This window comes from Chiloscyllium plagiosum, unplaced genomic scaffold (assembly GCF_037043375.1).
Source record: "Chiloscyllium plagiosum isolate Xiang-an unplaced genomic scaffold, Cpla_swu_hap1 HiC_scaffold_6, whole genome shotgun sequence".
Taxonomy (NCBI): Eukaryota; Metazoa; Chordata; class Chondrichthyes; order Orectolobiformes; family Hemiscylliidae; genus Chiloscyllium; species Chiloscyllium plagiosum.
Window position 1 is genome coordinate 75,053,198 of NW_028270144.1, and position 23,770 is coordinate 75,076,967.

Here is a 23,770-nt window from a genome sequence, read left to right on the forward strand (position 1 = left end):
GAGAATATAAAATCACAATTGGACATTGAAGACTCCAATGATGTGTCTTACATAGATTTCTCAGTAAATATGATGAGTGGTTAGACACTGGTTCAAATATATAACATCCATGGAAGTCTGAGAGTGCCCCCAAGGCCAAAGCTACAATTAGGAGGAGAGGCACAAGGTGTGGGACTGTTATCTCAACCTATGCTCTAGTGTAAATAATTTTTAAGGATTTCTATTAACTTCTGATAACGGCTTAATAGATTACATAAGAAAAGGCTTTTGTGCCTTTTTAAAGTAAAATCGGTTAAGTATTGAAAATAGTTCACACAGTTACAGGGAGAGAACAGGGCAGTGGGCCTTGTTTTTGGATTTTTGTTTATGACTGGTGTGCACATGGAATAACACCTGTGACTTTCTGATTCCAGAAGGCCTTAGACAAAGCTACACTTGTAAAGCTGCTAACCATGCTGAAAACACTGGGTCTTGATTCAGCGATAGCATTGGGAAGTATTTATGGATAGGAATGGTCTTTGGCTTGCGAGCAGTGCAAAGTGAATCATCCAGTTGTAAGATAGTTATGGCTATGAATATGCCCAGTGTTTGTTTTGGAATCCAGTTTGGGTAGTGGAAATCCAAAATACGATATAAATTGGGCATATTCATAGATGCTATTAAACAAAAAGATGGGCCTGGATAGAGAGAACCAGCATTTTGAAAATTGAAGTATAGAGGAACCTCGATTATCCAGCATTCGATTATCCAAATTTTGGATTATCCGAACAAAAACTCCCCATCTGTGAGATTTGGATAATTGAGGTTCCCCTGTGTACTGTTGAGTTTGACATCTATTTCTGACTGTTCTCAACTACATATCAGCACACCCTTGAATGAAGTAATAGAAACGAGAGCAGATGGAAATCCTCAATGTCTGACAATATTTACAAAGAAGAAAGTGGTTGATAACCTATCATCAGAGTTTGCATTGAAATGTTGACTGAGTTCCTCCTCTGATGCTGCCAAATCAGCTGAGCATTTTTGGTTGTCTAAATAGATTTATAGTACATGCATGCAGTGATGTCCTCTGGTCAGTTTAAGGACTTCTGCATTTAGTATACATGAATGGCCTTAACTTGTTTATATAGGATATAATCTCAAATTTTGCAGATGTTATGAAACTCAAAAACATAATTTAATAAGCATGAATAGTAACAGACTTTAGGAGCACAAAGGCAATCAAAAGAAATGGGCAGATGTAGCAGATGCAATTAAAGGCAGAAAATTATGTGATTTGGCCAGGCAAATGAGGAAAGACTACGTGAACCAAATGGTGCCGTCTGCAATGGCATGCAGGGTCCAGGCAGCATAGGTACATAAAGCTTTCAAGGTGGCAGGGTAAATTGAAAATACTGTTTTAAATGTTTTCTGGATCCTTGGCTTTATAAATAAGAGTCAAAAAGTAAAGAAGCAAGCATGTTCTGCTAAAGCGTGATAAATAATTGCTTAGGCTGCATATAATCTAGAGAAAACAATTCTGAAGAAAGGTCATCGGACCCGAAATACCAAGTCTGCTTTCCCTCCTTGGATACTGCCAGACTGGCTGAGTTCCTCCTGCAATTTCTGTTTTAGTTTGATTTTTCCAGCATCCACAATTCTTTGTTTGTCATTCTGCGGTTTCATGAAGTGCCTTCAGCTTACACATCCCGAGGCACTTCACAGAAGTATTCTCTTACAGAATTTGACAACAGCCTACTTAAGAAATAGAAGTAGAATGGGCTGTTTGAACATAGTCTGCCTTTCAGTAAGATTGAATCTATCACTTGCATAATTTCAATATTGCTTAATTTTCATCTTGATCTCACCATCTTTATCCAGGGTATCAGCACTGATCCTAGTGTTAGCCCTGGTTTTGATCTGCTGGCCTGAAAATGAGTTGTTCTAATTCTACTCTTTTAGCCAATAACCAATTCTTAATGACAGAAAATGGTACTCAACAAATTGGACCCTACGTCAGATTTGCAATGCGTCCAACTAACAGGAGTAGAGCATTTAGAATGCCTTAATATGATGATGTCGCAGAGACAATAAAGACTTAAAGATGGAAAATTATATCTGACAAATTCTTTGCCATTTTGTGAAATTGGAACTTAAGTAGGGTACCTTAGGAGGAAGCTAGTGTATGTGGTACATTTGAAATTTCAAGCAGCATTTAAATAAGGTATCATTTAAGAAGTTATTACACAAAATTAGGGCTCATGAAATGGGGAAGAAATACATTGGTGCCAGAAAATGACCATATCAGGAAAGAATATCGCCATCTCTTGATGACAATGAATTATCTGACCACGACTGAATCCCACACTATCTATATTGTGGGGATTACCGTTGGCCAGAAATTGAACTATACCAGCCATAAAGTTAGTGTGTCTACAAGAGTACGTCAGAAAGTGGGAATTCTGCAGCAATTAACTCTCCTCTGGACCACGCCAAACTGGACCAAGTTGGAAGCCACAAGTTAGTGTAATGGAATACTGTCCATTTACCTGGACAGGTATGTTCCAACAGTATTAAAGAAACCCTCTACCATACAGGACAAGGCAGCCTGTTTGATTAGCACTTCATCAATCAACCTCAATATTTACTCCCTGAAATACTGATGGACTATGGCAACAGTGTATGTACTATTTACAAGGAGCTCTGCAGCAGCTCACCCAGGCTCCCTTGACAACCCTTTCCAAAGCCACAACCTCTACCACCCAGCTGGACAAGAGCAGTAAATACATGAGGACATCACCACTTGGTAGTTGCCCTTTTAATCCTAATTTGAAATGTATTGCTATTCCTTCATTGTTCTTCTGGGTCAAAATTTTGGGACTCCTTTCCTTGCAGCACTGTGGGTGGAGCTACACTATGTGCAGCAGTTAAAGATGTTCTCTCACCACCACGTTCAGGGGCAATTGGAAATGGGCAGTGAGTGCTGGCCTACTAGTGACTCACATGTTCCACAAATGCATTTATTTTTTAAAAACACTCTAGTGTTTTTCCTGTTAAAAATGTCAAACTTAACGATCTTTGGTGTTTCATTTACCTTTCTCCGACACAGTGGAGTTAACATTCGTAAACCTCAAAGCCATTTCATGAGATCATAGTTGATCTAATGGTAGGTTCAAATCTGCATTCTTGCCTACCCTGATAACCTACATCCCCTTGCTTAACAAGAATATTTCCACATTTGTCTTAAAAAAGTTTCAAAGGCTCCATGTCACCATCTTTTGAGGAAGAGAGTTTCAAAGCCTCACAACCCTCTGCAAAATAGTTTTGCCCTGCCTCTGTCATAATTTTTTTAAACAGTGATTCCTAATCCTTAGTTGTCCTGTAAGAGGACGCATCCTCTCCTCTGCTGACTGATCATGGCCCATTAGGATCTTTATATGTTTCAATCAAGTCACCTCTTGCTTTTCTAAATTGTAGTAGATATAAATGTAGTCAGTCCAGACTTTTCTCATTAAACAAATCTGTACGTTAATTTAGTAAACTTTCTCTGAACTATTTCCAACACATTTACATCCTTCCTTAAATAAAGTGACCTATATTGTGCATAGTACTCCAGACGTGGTCTCACCAGTGCTCCTTATATCTGAGACATAACCTCATAACCTGATAATATTCTATTACCTTTTCTAATTGCTGTGCTTTCTCATAACCTTTTGTAATTCATGTGCTGGGACATATAGAATCCTCTGCATCCCCAAGCTCTGTAGTCTCTCACCATTTAGATAATATGCTTCTAGCATATGAATTATGAATTTTTAAAAATGCTGTATAGAAACATCCTCAACCATTTAAAACTATCACTGCAAGGATAATAATAGACAATGTTCAAGCCTGTTTAATTATTTCATCATTTTAAAGGATATGGACCGAATGTCATAACTTTTGAATCCTTTTGCTTCAGTGGAAGGTTTTCAAACTGATGATGTCGTGCCAAATTTTCTAGCATCTAATGTGTAAATAATGTCTACAAATTTGAATACTGAGTGTATTCATTTTGCAATATGTTAAGGTACACATACTGATTGCGCATGTAACTTTTCTTTACTTTATTCAAATAACTGAATATGCATAAAGGCCATTTGACCTTGTCTTTCCAATACTTTAGCATGGCTGTCTTAATGTTCAGCAGTATCTCAAAGGCTAAAATTTAACTATCTTGCCTGGCTAACATATTAGAACTATTTATTACTGAATGAAGTTCTTCTTGACATACCATTTAACTTTACTTTTCATTATGGTCATGTTTTCTTGTTAATGTTATGACCAAAATTGTAGTGCTTCAAGTATAGTCTAGCTAACGCATTATGATTTCTGTAAACGTTTGTAGAGGCACTATGATTTTAACTTTAATTTAATTGTTCCATTTTGAAAAATCTACTTGAATCTTAGTTTATTTGCGATGTCTCCTTGATAATATAGTTCCATTCTTTATATATTTCTGAATTTTTTGAACTAGATACAACAGTTCCAATGTTTAATTTTCTATTTGCCTATTTGCATGTCATTCTCAATGCTTCTGCAGGTATTTGGCCTCATTATTTTGTATTTATTCCAATTGAGAACAAAATTGATATAGTTTCGTTTGATATTCATAAGTTTATTGTAAAATAGTATAATAAATATTTGTTGTTAGCATTTCAAGTACTGACCTATTGGCAGTGTGGGAAATTTCGATCCCTAATATTTAAATGACAAGATATCATGAATCCATTTATATATCCTATATACAGAAAATGCTAAATACAGATTTGCTTCACTGTTGTCATTAGCTTGGTTTGAACCTTTTATAAATCAAATTGTCATTTATTTTTTGTTTTAACAGCTGTCCAATGGGGAGAAGATGGTCGTCCTTTCAATTATCTTTTCTACACAGGAAAGCAGTCCTACTATTCATTTATGCATGTAAGTGTATAAGCAATTCAGATGGAATTACAATAAATGAATAGATCTTTAAATTGCTGTTTAACATTTACAAATTTTATTTTACGAAATGAAATAAAATTTGAAAACAAGGATAAATGCATGTACAACCAACTATCATACTCGTTCAATTTTGAAAGAAAATTTCATTCACGAAAAGTGGGTGTTACTGGTTAGGCCAGCATTTATTGTCTATCACCATTTGCCTAGAAGGTATTTAAAAGACAATCGCATTACTATGGATCTGGAGTTGCATGTAGGCCAGATCGGGTAAGGATGGAAGTTACCTTCCCTAAATGTCTTAGTGAACCAAATGGGTTTTCCTGACAACAATAGTTGCATGGTCATCATTAAACTTTTGATTCCAGATTTCATTTAACATATTTAATTCAAGTTCCACCATCTGCCATGATGAGATTTTAACTTGGGTCCCCAGAACATTATCTTACTTAATCCAGAATTGACTATTCAATTTCTCCCCATCTATAAACTAGAGTCATTCAAAATTCTGCTTCTCGATATCCTCTCCTGCACTACATGCCATTCGTTATGATTTAAAATTTACACTGGTCAATGAAATGTGAGATTGAAATCTAATCCAAGTGCACACTTTGGCCAGCAGTAATATTACAGTTGTGCTGTTTTCATCACTATAATGACATTGCTTTGTGATGCCTTACTGAGCCTCTTTTAACTTTTTTTATATGAATTAAATTTCACTGAGGTCTTGTCACACTTTTGCTTGCTAACTCCACTATGGTACTCTACTTGCTCATTTCCTCCGCCCTCCATCATACATCCCCAATGTGGTGTTAGCACAATTAAATGTTAAAAGTATTGTAATAAGTTAATCATTAACTCCCTTGTTTTTAAACAAACTGCGTTAAATCGTAAGATCTAAACAATGAAATAAATTAATTACAGGAATTTAAATGTGTATATATCAAATTTCAAGTGACTTTGAACATTGAAACATGATTTCTATTGAAATAGCAAATTTCATTATATAATGCAATTCAAATTGATGAAAAAGTTTGTCAGGTGAACCATCTGGTAAAGATGCCGGATAGGAAAAAAAAACCTGTATCGGGTATGTTATGTGAATATATTGAAACCTTACTATAATAGAGATGGGAACTGGAGAGGTGTTAGTTAGTGTGTCCCGCAGAGTGAGGAATCAAACCCAAATGTTGTGGAGTTTGATGTGCCCCAAAAAAAGTTAAAGTCCTTGAGTGGTGTGCTAGGTTAGTGAGCTATTTGTTTCAGGAGCAAAGAACCCATTTGAAAGGTTTGTTGCAGCAATATGAGGACACATGCAGGAACAAATTGGAGAGGACTAATGCTATTGTGCACGAGGTAGAAATAGGGATTGCTGTTCTAATAGAACAATACCCCTATAGGCTTAATCCTTTCAAAGCCACACAGGTCCAGAAGGAAGTAGACACGATGCCCGACGAAGATACCATCGAATCAAGTCAGAGTGAGTCGGGTTCGCTGATTGTGTCAGTTCCCAAACCTGATGGGACTCAACGATTTTGTGTGGACTATCAGAAGGTCAACACTGTAACAAAATCGGACTCATACCCAGTACCAAGATTGGAGGACTGTTTTGAGAAAGTTGGACAAGCCAGTTACATCACAAAGTTGATTTACTGCATGGTTCCTGGCAAGTACCTTTATCAGAGAAAGCGAAAGAGGTTTCGGTGTGTGTAACTCTAGATGGGCTATATCAATTCAAAGTGATGCCCTTTGGAAAGAAGAATGCACCAGCCACATTCCAAAGACTCATAAACAGAGTTATGGTTGGGTTAACAAACTGTGTAGTCAATCTGAATGGATGTAGTCATCTTTATTGAGTCATGGAAAGATCACATGGTACAGTTGGCAGAGCTCGTTGAACAATTAAGAGAAGGAAAGCTGGTAATAAACTTAAAGAAAACAGAATTTGCAAAGGCAGAGGTAATGTTCTTAGGACATAACATCGGTCACGGAGGGTTGACCCCAAGGAACCCAGAGACGAAGGCTATCGAGGAATTTCCATGACCAACCTCTAAGAAAGAGGTGCTTTGATTTTTGGGACTAAGGGCATTCCACCAGAAGTTTTTCCAAACTTCAGCAGTCTAGTGGCACCACTCACAGATTTACTGGAGAAAAACACAAAATTTCAGCGGTCAGAACAATGCCAGGAGGCATTTCACAATTTAAAAGCAGTTTTAACCATCTCACCAGTTTTAGCTGCACCAAAATTTTTTGAAATCCTTCAAAGTTGCAATCAATGCCAGCGACGTAGGATTTGGAGCTATACTGCTACAGGAATATGATGATAAAATTGAACGGTCAATTGGCTACTTTTCAAAGAAACTCAATACCCACTAGAGAAAATACTCTACCATCGAAAATAAATTATTGAGTTTGGTACTGGCCTTACAACGTTTTAATGTTTATGTGATAAACAGTGTGTTGGAGACAGTTGTGTAAACAGATCATAATCCTCTTACATTCTTGGAACCTTTTAAAGACAAGAATATGAGACTATTACATTGGAGTCTTATGTTACAGACTTTTAATTTACAAATTGTACATGTTGTGAGTTGTAAAAATGTGATTAGATTAGATTCCCAATGTTGTAGGAACAGGCCCTTCAGCCCAACAAGTCCACATGAACCTTCCAAAGAGTAATCCACCTAGACGCATTTCACTCTAACTAATGCACCTAACACTGTGTGCAATTTAGAATGGCCAATTCACCTGACTGGCTCATCTTTGGAATTTGGGAGGAAACCGGAGCCCCCGGAGGAAACCCACGCAGATATGGGGAGAATATGCAATCTCCACGCAGACAGTTGTCCAAGGCTAGAATTGAACCTGGGTCCTTGGCGCTGTGAGGCAGCAGTGCTAACCACGAGCCATCGTCCCACCCCCGATAGCAGATGCATTATCGCAGATTTAAATGATAAAGTATAGATAAGATTGAACCGATATCAATGTTCTATATATGTGTGTAGAATTTAACATGAACTTAGATTAATGTCCTATGTATTTCATTGTAATGAGGTTAAGAATTAGGAAAAACAATTGAAGCTGTCTTTTCATTTTTTCTTAAGAGGGAGGTGTAATGAAATTGAAGGTACTTACTGTACCTTTGAGAGAGTGACTGCTGTTTTGCATTGAAAGCTTATATGCACCTGTCATATGACTGACTAGCAGTCTGAGTCTACTGGAAAATTGAAAATATGTAACCTTTGGCTGTAAACTAGATACCTCAGTTGTTTTGGCCACAATTCGAATTTAACCAATCAGTTTAATTATGCCCAAGGATACTAAATCCCAATCGAGTTTAAATTTATTGTTTTTACCAACCTCGAGCCATTAAGATGAATCGATGTTTGAAGTATTAAAAAAAGGAGACATTTTGTAAGTTAGTGAGTAACTGTCATTGAGAGACTGATATTCAAAACAATTTCTATCAAAGATACCTTTTTCATATGAAACATTTTTGCAGTAAAAGACAAGACGACCCAGGGAGATCTTCAGCCGAAAGAAGAAAGACACTGATGACGACAGCCACTGTGTGGTTTTGAAATTAAGTTGGTGTAATTTTAATATGGGTGTTTATTGGAACAGTATATTGTTATAGAGTTGAAGGCAGATAATAAGTAGTTCAGAGAAAGGGGGTTTAGAGTTGTAAATAGTTGTTGTTTAATGTTCACTTTTAAGAGTTAAAGAATTAATTGATTTTTTTTTCTTTGAATAATGGAATTTGGGATTTCTCTGTCACTCATACTTTAACAGATTATGAGGTGAGGTGAGCTTTTCTGGGTGTTTGGTTTATTTAGCAGAAGGGTTCACCATTGTGTCATAACACTTTTTAAATCCACAAATAGACTTGTAATAAAAACAAAATATCTCCACCTTGTAGGTTTTTAAAATAAATCTTTTGTGTTTTGTGTCACAAATTAAATATACCTTCTGCTCCTCTGTCAAAATACCTCATGTGGTATTACCTTTATTACAAAACAGAAATGCAATGAAAATCAATATGGATTTTAAAAATTAGTAATGATGTACGAAGTGAATTTCTGTTGTTTTTTGAAATTCCTGCCGCCTTGAACGAGAGCAAACTCTTTGATTGAATTATTGCTTCAGAGTTCACCCAAGACTACACATGACTAATACACTTACTGAAACTCTGATTAGACAACTGGAAATATTAGGAACAGGAGAAGGCCATTTAATTCCTTGAGCTTGTTCCATCATTCAGTAAGGCTATGAATAATCAGTGACCTATCTTCATAAGTTTGCCTTTGTCCTACATCCCTTTTAATATCTTTGATTAATAAATATCAATCATTCTCAGATTTAAAATTAACAGTTGTCCTAGCATCAAATGCTAGGAAGTGATTCAATCTTCTGTTACCCTTTGCATTTAGAATTATTTCCTAACCAGTCCTAGAAGACAGAGCTTTAGTTTTATGCTCTGTCCCTGCCCTAGATTCACAACCAGCAGCAAACAATTATTTCTATAAATCTGTCAGATAGTGAGATGTCCCTGCTGAATTATAAATTCCAGGGAAAACAGTAAGCTCTCCTAATAATTTACTCTTAGTTTTACCCTAATTATATTGGCAATCTTCCCTAGACCAGTGTGTCCTTCTTAAGATATACTTAGAATTCCTCTCAGAACATGACCATAGTTTGATTTTGCCCATGTACAGTTGCAGTATACGAACATACAAATATGTGTAGAGTTAGGTTTCTTGGCTCCTTGAGCCCGCTCTGCCATTCTCTAAGATCATGGCTGATCTGTTTGTGATTTTGAACTACACATTGCAAGCTACCTCTGATTATCTTTGCTGCCTTTACATAACAAGATTCTATCTGCCTCTGCCTTAAAAACCTCTTCAAAGAACCCACCTCCACGACCTCCTGAGGCGTTGTAACACTCATTTCAATCCTAAAGGGCAACTCTTAGTTTTAAAAGTGCCCCCAGTTCTGAATTTTCTCAAACATCCTTTTAAGTTTATATTCCGCTCCTTTCATAATAAAAAAAAGCACACTCCAACTGCCATATTTTTGCTCGCTCACTCAATCTATTTAGTTTTTATTTATTCAGGGAGGTGTGGGCTTTGCTGGCTGCACCAGCCTTCAGTGTTCATCACTAATTCAGAATGTAGTGGTAAGCTGCTGCCTTGAACCTCTTCAATCTGTTTGGTGTAGGTACACCCACAGTAGTGCTGGGTAGAGAGTTGCACGAGTGAAGGAATGTCAAAATCGGTCCAAGTCAGGATGCCGAGTGATTTGGAGGGTGGTGTTCCCATGTAGCTACCTTTGTTCTTCTAGATGTTGCCAACAGGTTTGGAATGTACTAAGGAGACTTGGTAAATTTCTACAGTCATCTAGTAGATAATGCACAACTGCAGCAGCATGCACTGATGGTGGAGGGACTGAATGGTATCCATCCTCAAACAATCATGTGGCTGCTTTACCCTGGATGGTTGGGTTGTTGAAATTAAAGTCATCCATTCAAGTGTGATGTATTCCATCAGAATCTTGCTTGAATGCTTTGGTACTCAAGAGGTGAGTTAATGACTGCAATCATAACACACTTCCCTATCTGGTGTCACTATGAATTCAGTGTATGTGTTGTTACCTCAATACCCACAGACCTGTTTGCTTTAAATTGCATCTCTGATTTTGAAAAATCTTTGCTTGGCGTTCCCTTGACACCTTTTCATGTTTCGTATTCCATGGTTCATGTTAGGGTTTTACATCCATATCATCTTTTGTCTGTATGTCCTCTTTAAGATGCACACGCTGGGGTTAAATGTCTAATATGTCCACACGTAATTGAGGATTTTGATGCATTGCTATGATAATGTCTTCTGAATTTAAAAAAAACTTTGGAAATATTATAGTTCAGGCATCTACAATATTTTCCCTTTATTCCCTTTACCAATGGAATCAACAATATATAGTTGAAAAAGTCACATTTTGGTTAGTATGTGCGCTGTCTTTCAAATCTATACTTTGTTTTGCTTTCCTCTCACACTCAACTTTGCTCTGTGTCTTCTGTTACTCACTTTCTCCTTTATGCTTCTTGCTCCCTTGTACACTTTCTCTTGCATGTTTTCTTTTGCTCACTTCCTAATTAAACTTGTTTATTCAAGGTTATTTTATATAGCAGTTTAACGCTGATCCAGAGTAAGGATGATGTTCTTAATAGCTTTAATTATACATCTTGTATTCCAATCCAAGAGATTCTTCCAAAGGTCATTTGTGCATTTTGATGTGGATTGTGGAAATCTTTCCTTTAAATTACCCACCTCTTATCTGATATCTGTTTTGATGTATATTTAACATTTTGATATATTACATCCATAATTTCTAATTGTCCAATTGCTAGTAGGAGCTAGTAAGGGCTAACGTGTATTGTACATATTGAAATGTTGAATTTATAGCTGTATGTAGTTATTGCATTTGATTACAAACATATTTGCACTTACAGTTCCATTCCCATGTTTGTACTTGCCAATAAACAGAATAGAAGCTTGCACAACTTTAATCCACAGTCATTCTATCACTTTAATCTGATTGAAATTGCATACATTTTAAAATAATTAAAATATTAAGATTTGCATAGTATTTCCTGATTACAATGCAAATAATTTTAATGTATTTGAATCCAAAAATAAATTGAGTTTTATACTAGATATGTAGTGTAATGTGGTAAAAAGTATGATTTGGCCAATAAAGTAGCCATTTTCCAATGCTTAATGAAGAAACTAGATAGAATCATAGAGGTGTACAGCATGGAACCAGACCCTTTGCTCCAACCCTTCCATGCCGACCAGATATCCCAACCCAATCTAGTCCCACTTGCCAGCACCTAGCTCATATCCCTCCAAACCCTTCCTATTCATATACCCATCCAAATGTTGCAATTGTACCAGCCTCCACCACTTCCTCTGGCAGCTCATTTCATACACGTACCACCCTCTGTGTGAAAAAGTTGCCCCTTAGATCTCTTTTATATCTTTCCCCTCTCACCCTAAACCTATGCCCTCTAGTTCTGGACTCCCCGACCCCAGGGAAAAGACTTTGTCTATTTACCCTGTCCATGCCCCTCATAATTTTGTAAACCTCTATAAGGTCATCCCTCAGCCTCCGAACTTTGAAAATCAGCATAAGACACAGGAGATAACTGCTTCATTGAGTCTAATGTCCTGCCTCAAAAGTATTTTATAATACTGTGTTAATTCATGCATCCTAATGGAATACAAAAGTAATCCTGCAATTTAGAAAAAGATAATGGAGCTCCAAAGCATGGCAAGTAGTTGGCAATGTATAAATTTTGCTTGACATGCAGGTTTATTTAGAAAATGGACCTCTACTATCTGGAGACAGCGAAGTCTGCAGGTGCTGGAGATCAAAGTTGAGAGTGTGTTGCTGGAAAAGGACAGCAGGTCAGGCAGCATCCGAGGAGCAGGAAGAATCAACGTTTCAGGCCAGAGCCCTTCATCGGGAATGAGGCTGTTTTATCTCTCCACCCTCGAGGCTCCCAGCCTCATTCCCAATGCTGTGCTTTTCCAGCAACACACTCTCAACTCTGCTGTCTGGATGCTGGTGTTGAAATTACTCAGTTGTATTAACTTAGCTTTGTATGTACATTATTTTTGCCAAACCCTCTCTCATTTCCAGATGTTAACCAGTTGTCTAAGGGCTCCGTTATTTCAGTGTAGTGGACTATAGTACTGTTGCTTTTGAAAAGTGAGAATTGCACAGGAAAAAGACAGAATAATCCTGATACCTTTGTTTTGTAAAATGTTCTTGCACAACAATTAACATGCAAAAGTACAGTAATAGTGTGAAACAGCTCTGTTGTGCAGTTATTTTCTTTACATGACTATCACTGCATAGAAGACAAAAAAGCAGTCCATTCTTGGGTAAAATCCATTAAGCACTCAGTTAAATATCTGTTTGGTCTTGTGATACTTACCATACAATGGTTACTCACCTGCTAAATCAAAGCTGTTTTGTGTGGAGTTCCACACAGCAAAGCTGATTTTTGGTTTTTTTACCTTAGCCAACAATGATTATAACCCATCCTTAGATTTAATTTTAAAATGTTTTTCTGAGGGTTAAGAGCTGTGATTTAGGTCCTTCTTGGAACACATTAATGAGATTAGTTTAAGTTCATTGATGGTTACGATCTACAGTGTTACATTGGATGATGACTGTCAAATCCCATTTAACATATTAATATTCAATATCTTACAGAATACTGTCTGTAGATTGTATTAAAACACAGGTTTTGAACCTTTAGGCACAGTAGGAATTCACTTTGGGTCTTCTGTAGTTTCCGAGAAGAGCTACAAGACAAAATCTCAGCTTGTCAGGCGCATTAATTTCTTGAAACCCTTTCACTCTACATTGACCTTGGGCAAATGAGCTTATTGCCCTAGCTGAAATGAAATGAATGATAAATGCAGAAAGTGCCTTTGCTGAGTAATGGGACTGCAATGAGGCTTCTCTAGAGTTTTATTCCTCTACAGCCTGAGGCAGCTCAAGGCCCCCTGCTGTTCATTTAAATAGGTATGTCAAATCTGCCTTGAAATGCTGCCTGTTTGATCTGTGGTAATATTTGTGAAGGTTCCATATGGACTTGAACCCCTGCAGGGGTAAGAAATAATGTACAACGCTTCATAGTGCAGACACAAATTTTCAAGAGGATGCAAAAGCACATTTTAGTTGTCGGAAAGGATGATATAGCTGAGATGTGGCACTGTCAACTTCTCACATGGTTGGGCAGAGCACAGTGCAAATCTCAAATTATGCTTAACCTTCCATTCAGTCAAAATTTAAACTTCCAAACTGTATGCTAGATTATTTGTCAAGTGCAGTCTTTGTATTATGGATTTTTTTAAAACTAGTTTTTCATACATAAGTAGTCTGTACAAAATAGACTGTCCACATATACTTGAAGAAGTGGGTTTTTGGGACTTCAACCACTCTATATAGTCCCTCCCTTCTCCATAATCATTCGATTGATTAGAAGTGGAACAGCAAAGCCATTATTAATTAAGCAGTAATTATTTCACTTGGTGTATATATACACATTACGACATCAGATTCATACAACTGGCTTCAAAACATTATTATTGTGTATTGTGAAATAAATGGTAACTTGAGTAGTTTTGTACCATATCTTGTTTACAATATTTGATTTGATATATTAATTGGGAAGGAGGTCATTAAATGACATTGCTGTGAATGAATATCTTCAATTTATGGTGATTCAATCTCCTTTTAAAAAAGAATAAAAATGGAATGTTTTGTATTACTCAAGTAATCTTTGCTTATTCTTAATTCTTTAAATGTTGTCTCACCAAAGCATCAACTTACCAAAAATATTCACTGATATTTTATGTCATTAATTACTTGTGAAGCATTTTGAAATCTATTGGGACTGTATTAAGATATTAAAGATTGCCAAGTTTCTTCTTTCTATTCTTAAAGAAACATTTGTGCCAATTCAAATGTAGGAGAATGGAATGTAGTGCTTAAACTGGGTACACTGAATTTAACACCATTCTGATATCCTCTCATTTTCAGTAAATTTGGCTAGTGCCTGAAATGCATCTATCTCCAAAGACTGCAGGGTTATTGACGAAAACTGAAGTCCCAGAATGTCTATCATTTGCACCAAATTTAAACTGTTTTTGTTTGCTAACTTACCAGCACAGCTTGTACAGCCAGCAAGAGGGTGAGCTAAAATTTTGAATGTCTGCAAACTTTTTCTGAAACCAGCTTTGGTTAAAGTAATTTAAAAACAGTTTCCTCCAGACAGGGGAAGGAAGACTTGAACAAGTGCCCTGCTCCACTCCCTTGATATCTCAGTTGACTTTCCTGCTTAAGGAAGCAATGATTCAATAAGATGCAAAAAAGCAGAAATTTGCACCACCACCATCCCTGGATATGTCCATCCCACTGGCAGGTTGGGCAACACCAGCGGGTTACAGTTGAGAGGGAGTTGCCCTCGGAATTCTTAATATTGACCCCGTGAGGCCTCATTAATTCAGGTTAAATGTGGCCTGAAAACTCCTGCTGATTACCACGTACCATCGTCCATCGACTGATGAATCAATACTCCATTTTGAACAAAACTTGGAGGAAGAACTGAGGGTGACAAGTGTGTAAAATGTTCTGTGGATGGATGATTTCAGTTTCCACCACTAAGACTGACTGAGTAGCAGCACTATTGATTGAGCTGGTCAGATCCTAAAGGACATAGCCACTAAACTGGGTCTGTGGCAGGTGTAGAGGGAGCCAACAAAAGTGAAAAATATACTTTATCTCATCTTTTCCAATCTGCCTGCTGCAGATGTGTCTGTCCATGACCGTGTCGATAAGAGTGACCACCGCATAGTTCCTTGTGTCATCCCGCCTTCAAATTATGACTTTCCTCCATTATATAGTGTGCAATATAACTTTGTTAAATGGGACAGACTTTGAACAGATCTAGCAACCAAGACTGGGCATCCATGAGGCACTGTGAGCTGTCAACATTGGCAGAATTGTATTACAGCGAAATCTCTCAGTCTGGCATATTCCCCCACTTAACCATTACCATCAAGCCAGGGGGTTCAGTGGGGATTGCAGAATGATATGCCAAGACCAGTACCCGGTATACCTAAACATGAGGTGTCAAACTGTGAAACTACCAAGCAAGACTACTTTCTTACAATACAGTATAAGTAGCAAGTGATAGACAGAGCTAAACAATTTCACAACCAATGCATCAGATTTAAGTTCTGCAGTGCTGCCACATCCAGACAGGAATGGTAGTGGGCAATTAAACATCCCACTGGAGGATGAAGCTGTACAGATATCCCCATTCTCAATCTTGGAAGAGCCCAGTACATCAGTGCAAAAGATAAGATTGAAGCATTCACAGCAATCTTCAGCCAGAAGTGCCAAGTAGATGATCCATCTCGGCCTCCTCCAGTGGTCCCCAGCATTACAGATACCAGTCTTTAGCCAATTCATTTCATGCCATGTGCTATCAAGAAAATGTTGGAGGCCCTGACAACATTCCAGGAATAGTACTGAAGATTTGCACTGCAGAACTTGCTGCTCCCCTAGCCAAGCTGTTCCAGTACAACTGCAATACTGCCATATACTCAACAATGTGAAAAACTGCCCAGGTACGTGCAGTACTGAAAAAGCAAGATGAATTTCACCGGACTAGGTACCACCCCGTCCATCTACTCGCGATCATCCGTAAAGTGATGGAAGCTGTCATCAATAATGCTGTTAAGCAGAAACTGCTCAGCAGTAACTCACTCGGTGATGTCTAATTTGGGTTCCACCAGGGCGACTCAGGTCCTGACCTCATTATAATCTTGGTTCAAATATGGACAAAAGAGCTGAATTCCAGAGGTGAGCTGAGAGTGACTGCCCTTGACATCAAGACCGCATTTCACTGAGTGTGGCTTAAGGAGTCCTAACAAAACTGGATCCGATGGATATCTGGAGCAAACTCACCAGTGACTGGAGCCATACCTGATACATAGGAAGAAGGTCATGGTTGTTGGAGGTCAGTTCCTTAGCTCCAGAACATCTCTGCAGGAAATCCTCAGGGTAGTGTCCAACCATCTTCAGGATTTTCATCAATGACCTTCTCTCCATCATACAGTCAGAAATGGGGATGCTCACCGTTGATTGCATAATGCTCAGCAGCATTGATGACACCTCGGATACCGAAGTAGTCCAACTTCAAATGCAACAAGATTGGACAATACTCAGACTTGGGCTGACAAGTGGCAGGTAACATTTGTGCCACATAAATACCAGGAATGACCATTTCCAATAAGAGACAATCTGATCGCTGCCTCTTGACATTCTATGATGTTACCATCATTGTGTTCCTCACTAACAAAATCATTGGGGTTACCATTGACCAGAAACTCGACTGTCAATAAAGTGTGGAGTTGGAAAAAGCACAGCAAGTCAAGCAGTGTTAGAGGAGCAGGAGAGTTGATGTTTCAGGTCGGGACCTTGACTCTCCAGCTGCTGTGATACTGCTTGACCTGCTGTGCTTTTTCTAGCTCCACACTTTATTAACTCTGACTTTCCAGCATTTGCAGCCCTCACTATCTCCCAGAAACACAACTGTTCTTGTAGCATAAACACAGTGGCTACAAGAGCAGATCAGAGTCTAGAAATACTGAGTAACTCACCTGATTCCCCAAAACCTGTCCACCATCTACAAGTCGCAAGTCAGAGATAGTGGAATATTCCGAAGTTGCCTGGATGCGTTCAATTCCAATAACACTGAAGACACTAACACCATCCAGGGCAAAGCAGCCCACTTGATTGGCATTACATCCACAAGCACCCACTCCCTCCACTACTGATGCTTAGTAGAAGCAGTGTGTACTATTTACAAGATACACTACAGAAATTCATAAAACATCCATAGACATCACTTTTCAAACCCACGACCACTTCCAACTAGAAGGACAAAAGTAGCTGATACATGAGTACAGCACCATTTGCAAGTTCTCTTCAAAGCCATTCACCATCCTGACTTGAAAATATTTGTCATTCCTTCAATATCTCTGGGTCAAAATTCCAGAATTCCCTCCCTAAGGGCATTATGGGTCAACCTAGAGCAGGTGGACTGCAGTGGTTCATGACTTCCTCAACTAGGAACTGGCAATAATATGCTGGCCAGCCATATCCCATGAGTGCATATTTTTTAAAAAAATTACATTAGCATTAAGAAATTATTCTTTCCTCTTTTTGTTATTTGCTCCAACTCTGACCTCTTGTGAATCTTTCACATCTTTTGCCACACAATTTGCAGAAATTTCTTAAGCTCAAGTCACTAGTTTTTCCTTGCCATTTGTCTTTTTTAACCCCCCTGTTCTGAAATATTTGTCACCTATCATACAGCCATCAACTTCAGCTCATTAACAATTTGTGGCTGATACTTGTGAAGCAACAGTGATTTATTACTACTTTTAAACACACTGCATAAAGGCAGACTATTGTTGAAAGTGGAGACTTCAACTGTTAAAAGTTTCTAGACTGTTACTTGATGATATTTTTGTTAAGTTCAGATATTTTCTGTATCTGTGATATCCTGACTTTTTTTTTGTTGTCATCAGACCTACCTTGGAGTATCTCAGTTAAAGTCAACTGCCTAGTCTTTTGAGAATTGCTCTATAGGGAACAACACTTGAACATAGTTTCAGTCCAGGACCAGTAAAGATGTGTAATTTGGGAAATTTAACTACCAGTTCATTTCTGCTGATCTGCACTTTTTTTTTTGTCTTATGACTCTCATTAGTCAGTTAGTTAACCTAACTTATTCTGTCCTGAGAATTGAAATATATAAGATGGCAATGATTTTGCTTTTTAATTGCAACAAAATTGGAGATGGCCAATTTAGAAAAAATACTCATCCACATTTTTGCTTTTACTCTTAACTGGGTAATGTAATTTTACATTAGAGTATTTTTTTATATTTCCCAATTTAAACAAGATATTTTCTTTTCAACACTGTGCAAAATATAAGAGTGCATATTTATTTTGGTTACTGGTTTGCATCCTGTAAACTGCTGCATTTGGCTTTCATGCTGTACATAAAATTAAATTAATGCATCAAAAAATTTAAATCTTGAATTAAGATCCTATGTTCAACTGTTTCATTTTGTTCTGACTAATTGTGAATGGCATCATTGTTCCATTTCCTACTACCAATGATCTGAGCAACATCATGATATCATACAACTGTTACAGTTCTCAAATTAATTGCTGGATCATTGCCAGAGTTATTCCTAGTGGACCTTCAATCCTGATCAGCTTTTTTCTTTCTAACAGATTTCTGGCAGAAGTTTTAATCAACCCAGCCAGTTCTAGGGATAGATACATTGTAGTTTATACTATGCTGTTCACTATGCTCTGATGCAACTCATGATTATGTAGAAATGACTTCATGTGTAACATTTTATCCCTATAGATAACAGTCATAGTAGACAGAAGACTTTCCCTACGGGTTAAACACGTGGTGGCCCATTGAAGGTTTTCATGTCATACTTTTTGTGGGGCTGAGAATTGACCCATACAGTTAAGCTGTTTTCAGTAGCTCAAACCCTAATGCCTTTCTAGATAGCCATACACAAATTAAATATTGCCAATCAGTCTTGTAAGATTGAGTTAAAGATTTGCTATTGTACTTTTCAAGACTGTTAAATGAAATTGCTTAATTGGCATCTAAAAATACTTTCTTTGCCCATTTGTTGGTTGTATAGAGTAGAGTACGTCATTTTTATGGCATTTATTTCAGTGCCTCATTGTACATCCTTCATTGGTCCGAAGATAAAATAACCTAATGAAGTGAATATAATTAATGCAATAGTTGAACAATACAACTGAATGTAGAATTTATAATTCTTCTGTTTGACAGAGAGTATTTTTTTGAAAATGCATTTCACATTCTTTGCTTAAATGGAGCTTTCATTTTTGGAAAATATTGTTATGGAGCAATGAATAATTAGTGTTTGTGGTAAATAACTGTACATTAATTAATTAATGCCTTTTATTGTAGGTGCACACATTTCTTTATAAGGTGTAGTAAGTTTGTCACAACTCACTGAAATAACTTGCTAGAAATCAAGGTATCCCCAGAGTTGTCATAAACGGAAAGATTTTAAAAAGCATGCAGCATTCTCCAATTTACGTGTCTTTTGGACCCAAATTGACAGTAAGAATGGACCAAGTTTCTATACTTTTTCAGAAGAAAAATATATTATTTATTACACATAGTTAGACTCTAGCTAGAGGTAAACAGCCATCAGTATTTGACTCTACTAACTAGAACACTAATCGCCTTATCGACTCTCCCTTACACGTGCACACAGATGGAGGGAAAAATAATGGACAAAGTGAAAACAAAGTGAAAAACTGAAAAAGCAGTTCAGTTGTTTGTGTTCACGAGCATTCCTGAGATGATTCTTACAATTTTTGACAGAACACTGCTTCTCACTTGATTTTCGGATGCTTCCGCTGGTTTCTATGATGTGGAGGTGCCAATGTTGGGCAAGGGTGGACAAAGTCAGAAGTCACATAACACCATATTATAGTTCAATAGGTGACAAAGAAGCAGCACTCTGAAAGTTTGTGATTTCAGATAAACCTATTGGATTATAACCTGGTGTCTTATGACTTCTGATTTTGTCCACTGATTTGCAAGAGACCTTTGGTGGCAAGTTCACTTAAAAGTTTCTGGTTTATTAATTAAAGGGTAAGGGGTGACCTTGCAGCAGTTTCTAAAATCATGATGGGCATAGGTATAGTGAATAACCAAGATCTTTTTGCCAGAGTAGGGGGTTTCAAAACTAGAATGCACAGACATAAGGTGAAAGGGGAGATTTAAAAGGAACCTGAGAGACAACCTTTTCAAACACAAGGTACATATACAAAATGAGCTGCCAGAGAAAGTGGTAGAGGGAAATACAATAACAACATTAGGATAGGTACATCAATATCAATCGATATCCTTTTATTGTCACATGTACACCTTTGTAGGAGTACAGTGAAAAGCTTTTACAATAAGATTGTAACTTTGTTCGCTGAGCTGGAAGGTTTGTTTTCAGACGTATTGTCATCATACTAGGTAACATTATCAATGAGAGTCTCCGGTGAAGTGCTGGTGGTATGTCTCGCCTCTCTATTTATAGATCTTGGTTTCTTAAGGTGGGTGATGTCATTTCTGGTTCTTCTTTTCAAAGTATGGTAGATAGGATCTAAATCAATGTGCTTATTGATGGAGTTCTGGTTAGAATGTCATGCCCTTAAGAATTCTCGTGTGTGTCTTTGTTTCGCCAGTCCTAGGATGCGTGTGTTGTCCCAGTCAAAGTGGTGTCCTTCTTTGTCTGATTGTATAGAAACTAGTGATAGTGGGTCGTGTCTTTTGGTGGCCAGTTGGTGTTCATGTATCCTGGCGGCAAGTGTCCTGCTAGTTTGTCTGATGTGTTTTTTACAATTCTTGCATGGTATCTTGCTGGTGCTATCTAATGGATCCTTTAGGTTCATTAGTTGCTGTTTAAGTGTATTGGTAGGTTTGTGGGCTACCAAGATGCCAAGGGTTCTGAGTAGTCTGGAAGTCATTTCTGATATGTCTTTGATGTAAGGTAATGTGGTTATAGTTTTTGGTTGCATTGTGTCTGTTTGATTTAGATCCTATTCCCTTGGAAAAAAGAACTGAAAATGACATCACCTACCTCAAGAAACTAAGACGTATAAATAGAGACGTGGGACATACCACCAGCGCTTCACCAGACACACACACTAGTGATGTCACCCGTATGGTGACGAAACATCTGAAAACAAACCTTTCAGCTCAGCAAGCAAACTTACATACTTATCAGCTACAAATCTTCTCAAACTTCGCTGAGCTTTACAATGTCTGCCTACTTATAGCTATATCTTAGGTACAAGTACCTAGATACTGTTGTTGGATACAACAGAGTAATAAAAGTAGTAGCATTACTTAGAGTTGAAAAATAAGTTAAAAATAGGAAAACATTAAAGGGTTAACATTACAGTAAGGTAGGAATACATTACAGTTCAGTGCAGGGCTCTGCATGCGGTCTGACTGCTCATGCCAGACTCCAGTCCAACAGCTGTTCCGACTTCTCTCCATTCTCCATTCCACTCCATACTGGCACTCAGCTGCTCCAAGGTAAGAGACGGGATTGCCGCCCCCCTTGCCAGTCTCTGCCCAGGACTCGCTGCCTGCACAATAATCCAGGGCTGCTCTGGGGCTGACAACCCACATGCTGTATCAGGGCTCACTGCTCACGCTGTTCTGGGCTCGCTGCCCTCGCGGGGCTAGTAACCCACACGCTGTTCTGGGGCTTGTAGCCCACTCTCTGTACAGGGGCTCTCTGCTCTCACGCTGCTCCAGGGCCTTGCTGCCAGTGCCTGCTGCAGCAGTATTTGCCTTCGATGCTGAGGAAAGAGAAGAAAAGGAAAAAGAACAGGTGGAGCAGAGGAGCTCTGCCACCATCTTGAACCGGAATTGAAAAGTATAGAGGGACATGGGTCAAAAGCAAGCAAATGCGACTCGTTCAGTTTCACAAACCAGGTTCACATGGGTGACTTGAGCCAAAGGGTCTGTTTCCATGCAGGATAGCAACTGCGGAAGGGAAGATAAATTGATTTCCTTCAGGTTTAAAGTGATTTACTGAACAGAACAGAGAGCAAGAATTCCTAATCTAAGGTAGTGGTCTGAAGGCTTCTCTGATTCTCATGTTAAGCTGCCAAAAAGATACAATCTTTCAGTTTTGGCAGGCAGAAGATCTCTGTCGTTGGTTTGCTACTTGTTGCCAATCAAAACTCCATTTATACACAATCCTTCAGCTACTGTTCGTCTACAGCAAAGCTCTTACACACAGCTATGTAAACACTTCACAATGAGTATCAAATTACATACTTCAAACCGTGTAGCAATCATTGCAATTCCTGGTTTTGAAATGGTTCCTATCTCACTTTAGTCGCAATTTGAAAAAAATCACGAATAAAGTAGGGCAGCATGGTGGCTCAGTGGTTAGCACTGCTGCCTCAAAGCACCAGGGACCCGGGTTTGATTCCAGCCTCGGGCGACTGTCTCTGTGGAGTTTGCACATTCTCCCCGTGTCTGCGTGGGTTTCCTCCCACAGTCCAAAGATGTGCAGGTGAGGTGAATTGGTCATGCTAAATTGCCCATTGAGTTAGGTGCATTAGTCAGGGGTAAATATGGGGAATGGGTCTGGGTGGGTTACTCTTCGGAGGGTTGGTGTAGACTAGTTGGGCCGAAGGGCCTGTTTCCATACTGTAGGGAATCTAATCTAATCTAAAGAGTATTTGTGGCTTCCTCTTCCTGTGGTTTTCTCCTTTCCATTATTGGATTGCAATATTTTACCTTAGTTGGTATTCATATTCCTGTAGCTTGTGTGAAGAATGCTGTCTCACATTGATTGAGCTTGTGCTCACCCTATCTTCAGTTTTTTTTTCAAAGAAGAGAAAATTGCACACTGTTAATTTTGTTTGTGTCTTCACGGATGATAGACCTGTTGAATTTGGCCACCATTTTTATTTCATTTTGCTTCAACAAAGATCACCACTAGTACAAATAAGATAAAAAAATCCTTGAATAGCTTACTGTTACTACTTTTGTTCCTTTTCATTATTAGGGAGTTTATTAATAAACCAGCATAACTTGCAGCACAATTCATCACTTATAGCTTTGTTGGGCATTATAGTGTAAAAGGTAGCACAGTGGCTCAGTGGTTTGCATTACTGCCTCACAGTGCGAGGGACCCCGGTTCGATTCCAGCCTCTGGCGATAGCCTGTGAGGAATTTGTACGCTTACTCATTGTCTGTGTGGGTTTCCTCTGGATGCTCAGGTTTCCTCCCACAATCCAAAGATGTGCAGGTTAGGTGAATTGGCCTTGGTAAATTGCCCATAGTGTTCAGGAATGTGTGGGTTAGGTGCATTAATACAGTAGTATGAATGAGTCTGGGAGGGTTTATCTTTGAAATACAGTAATACAGTAGGGGAATGAGTCTGGGAGGGTTTATCTTTGGAAGTCGGTATTTGAAATGGCCTGTTTCCACACTATAGGGATTCTCTGATTCTAAAGTTGCAATAATCCTACCAGGAACTACGGTTGTTCAGTCATCAGAGAGAGACAACCTGACAGTTGTCACACCTTAGGTGAAGGGAAAGGTTGAGAAGGAGAGTCCTTCGTAGTGTCCTCA

At 38.3% G+C, this 23,770-nt stretch overlaps 1 protein-coding gene across 1 annotated transcript in view; it reads left to right on the top strand.

Annotated features, from left to right (window-relative positions):
* mrps9 (mitochondrial ribosomal protein S9) overlaps nucleotides 1-23,770 on the top strand; it is a 108,129-nt gene that overhangs the window by 50,812 nt on the left and 33,547 nt on the right. The window contains exon 5 of the mRNA XM_043691746.2: nucleotides 4,862-4,941. Within this exon, the coding sequence (XP_043547681.1) occupies nucleotides 4,862-4,941 (80 nt within the window). The remainder of the gene's footprint in view (nucleotides 1-4,861; nucleotides 4,942-23,770) is intronic.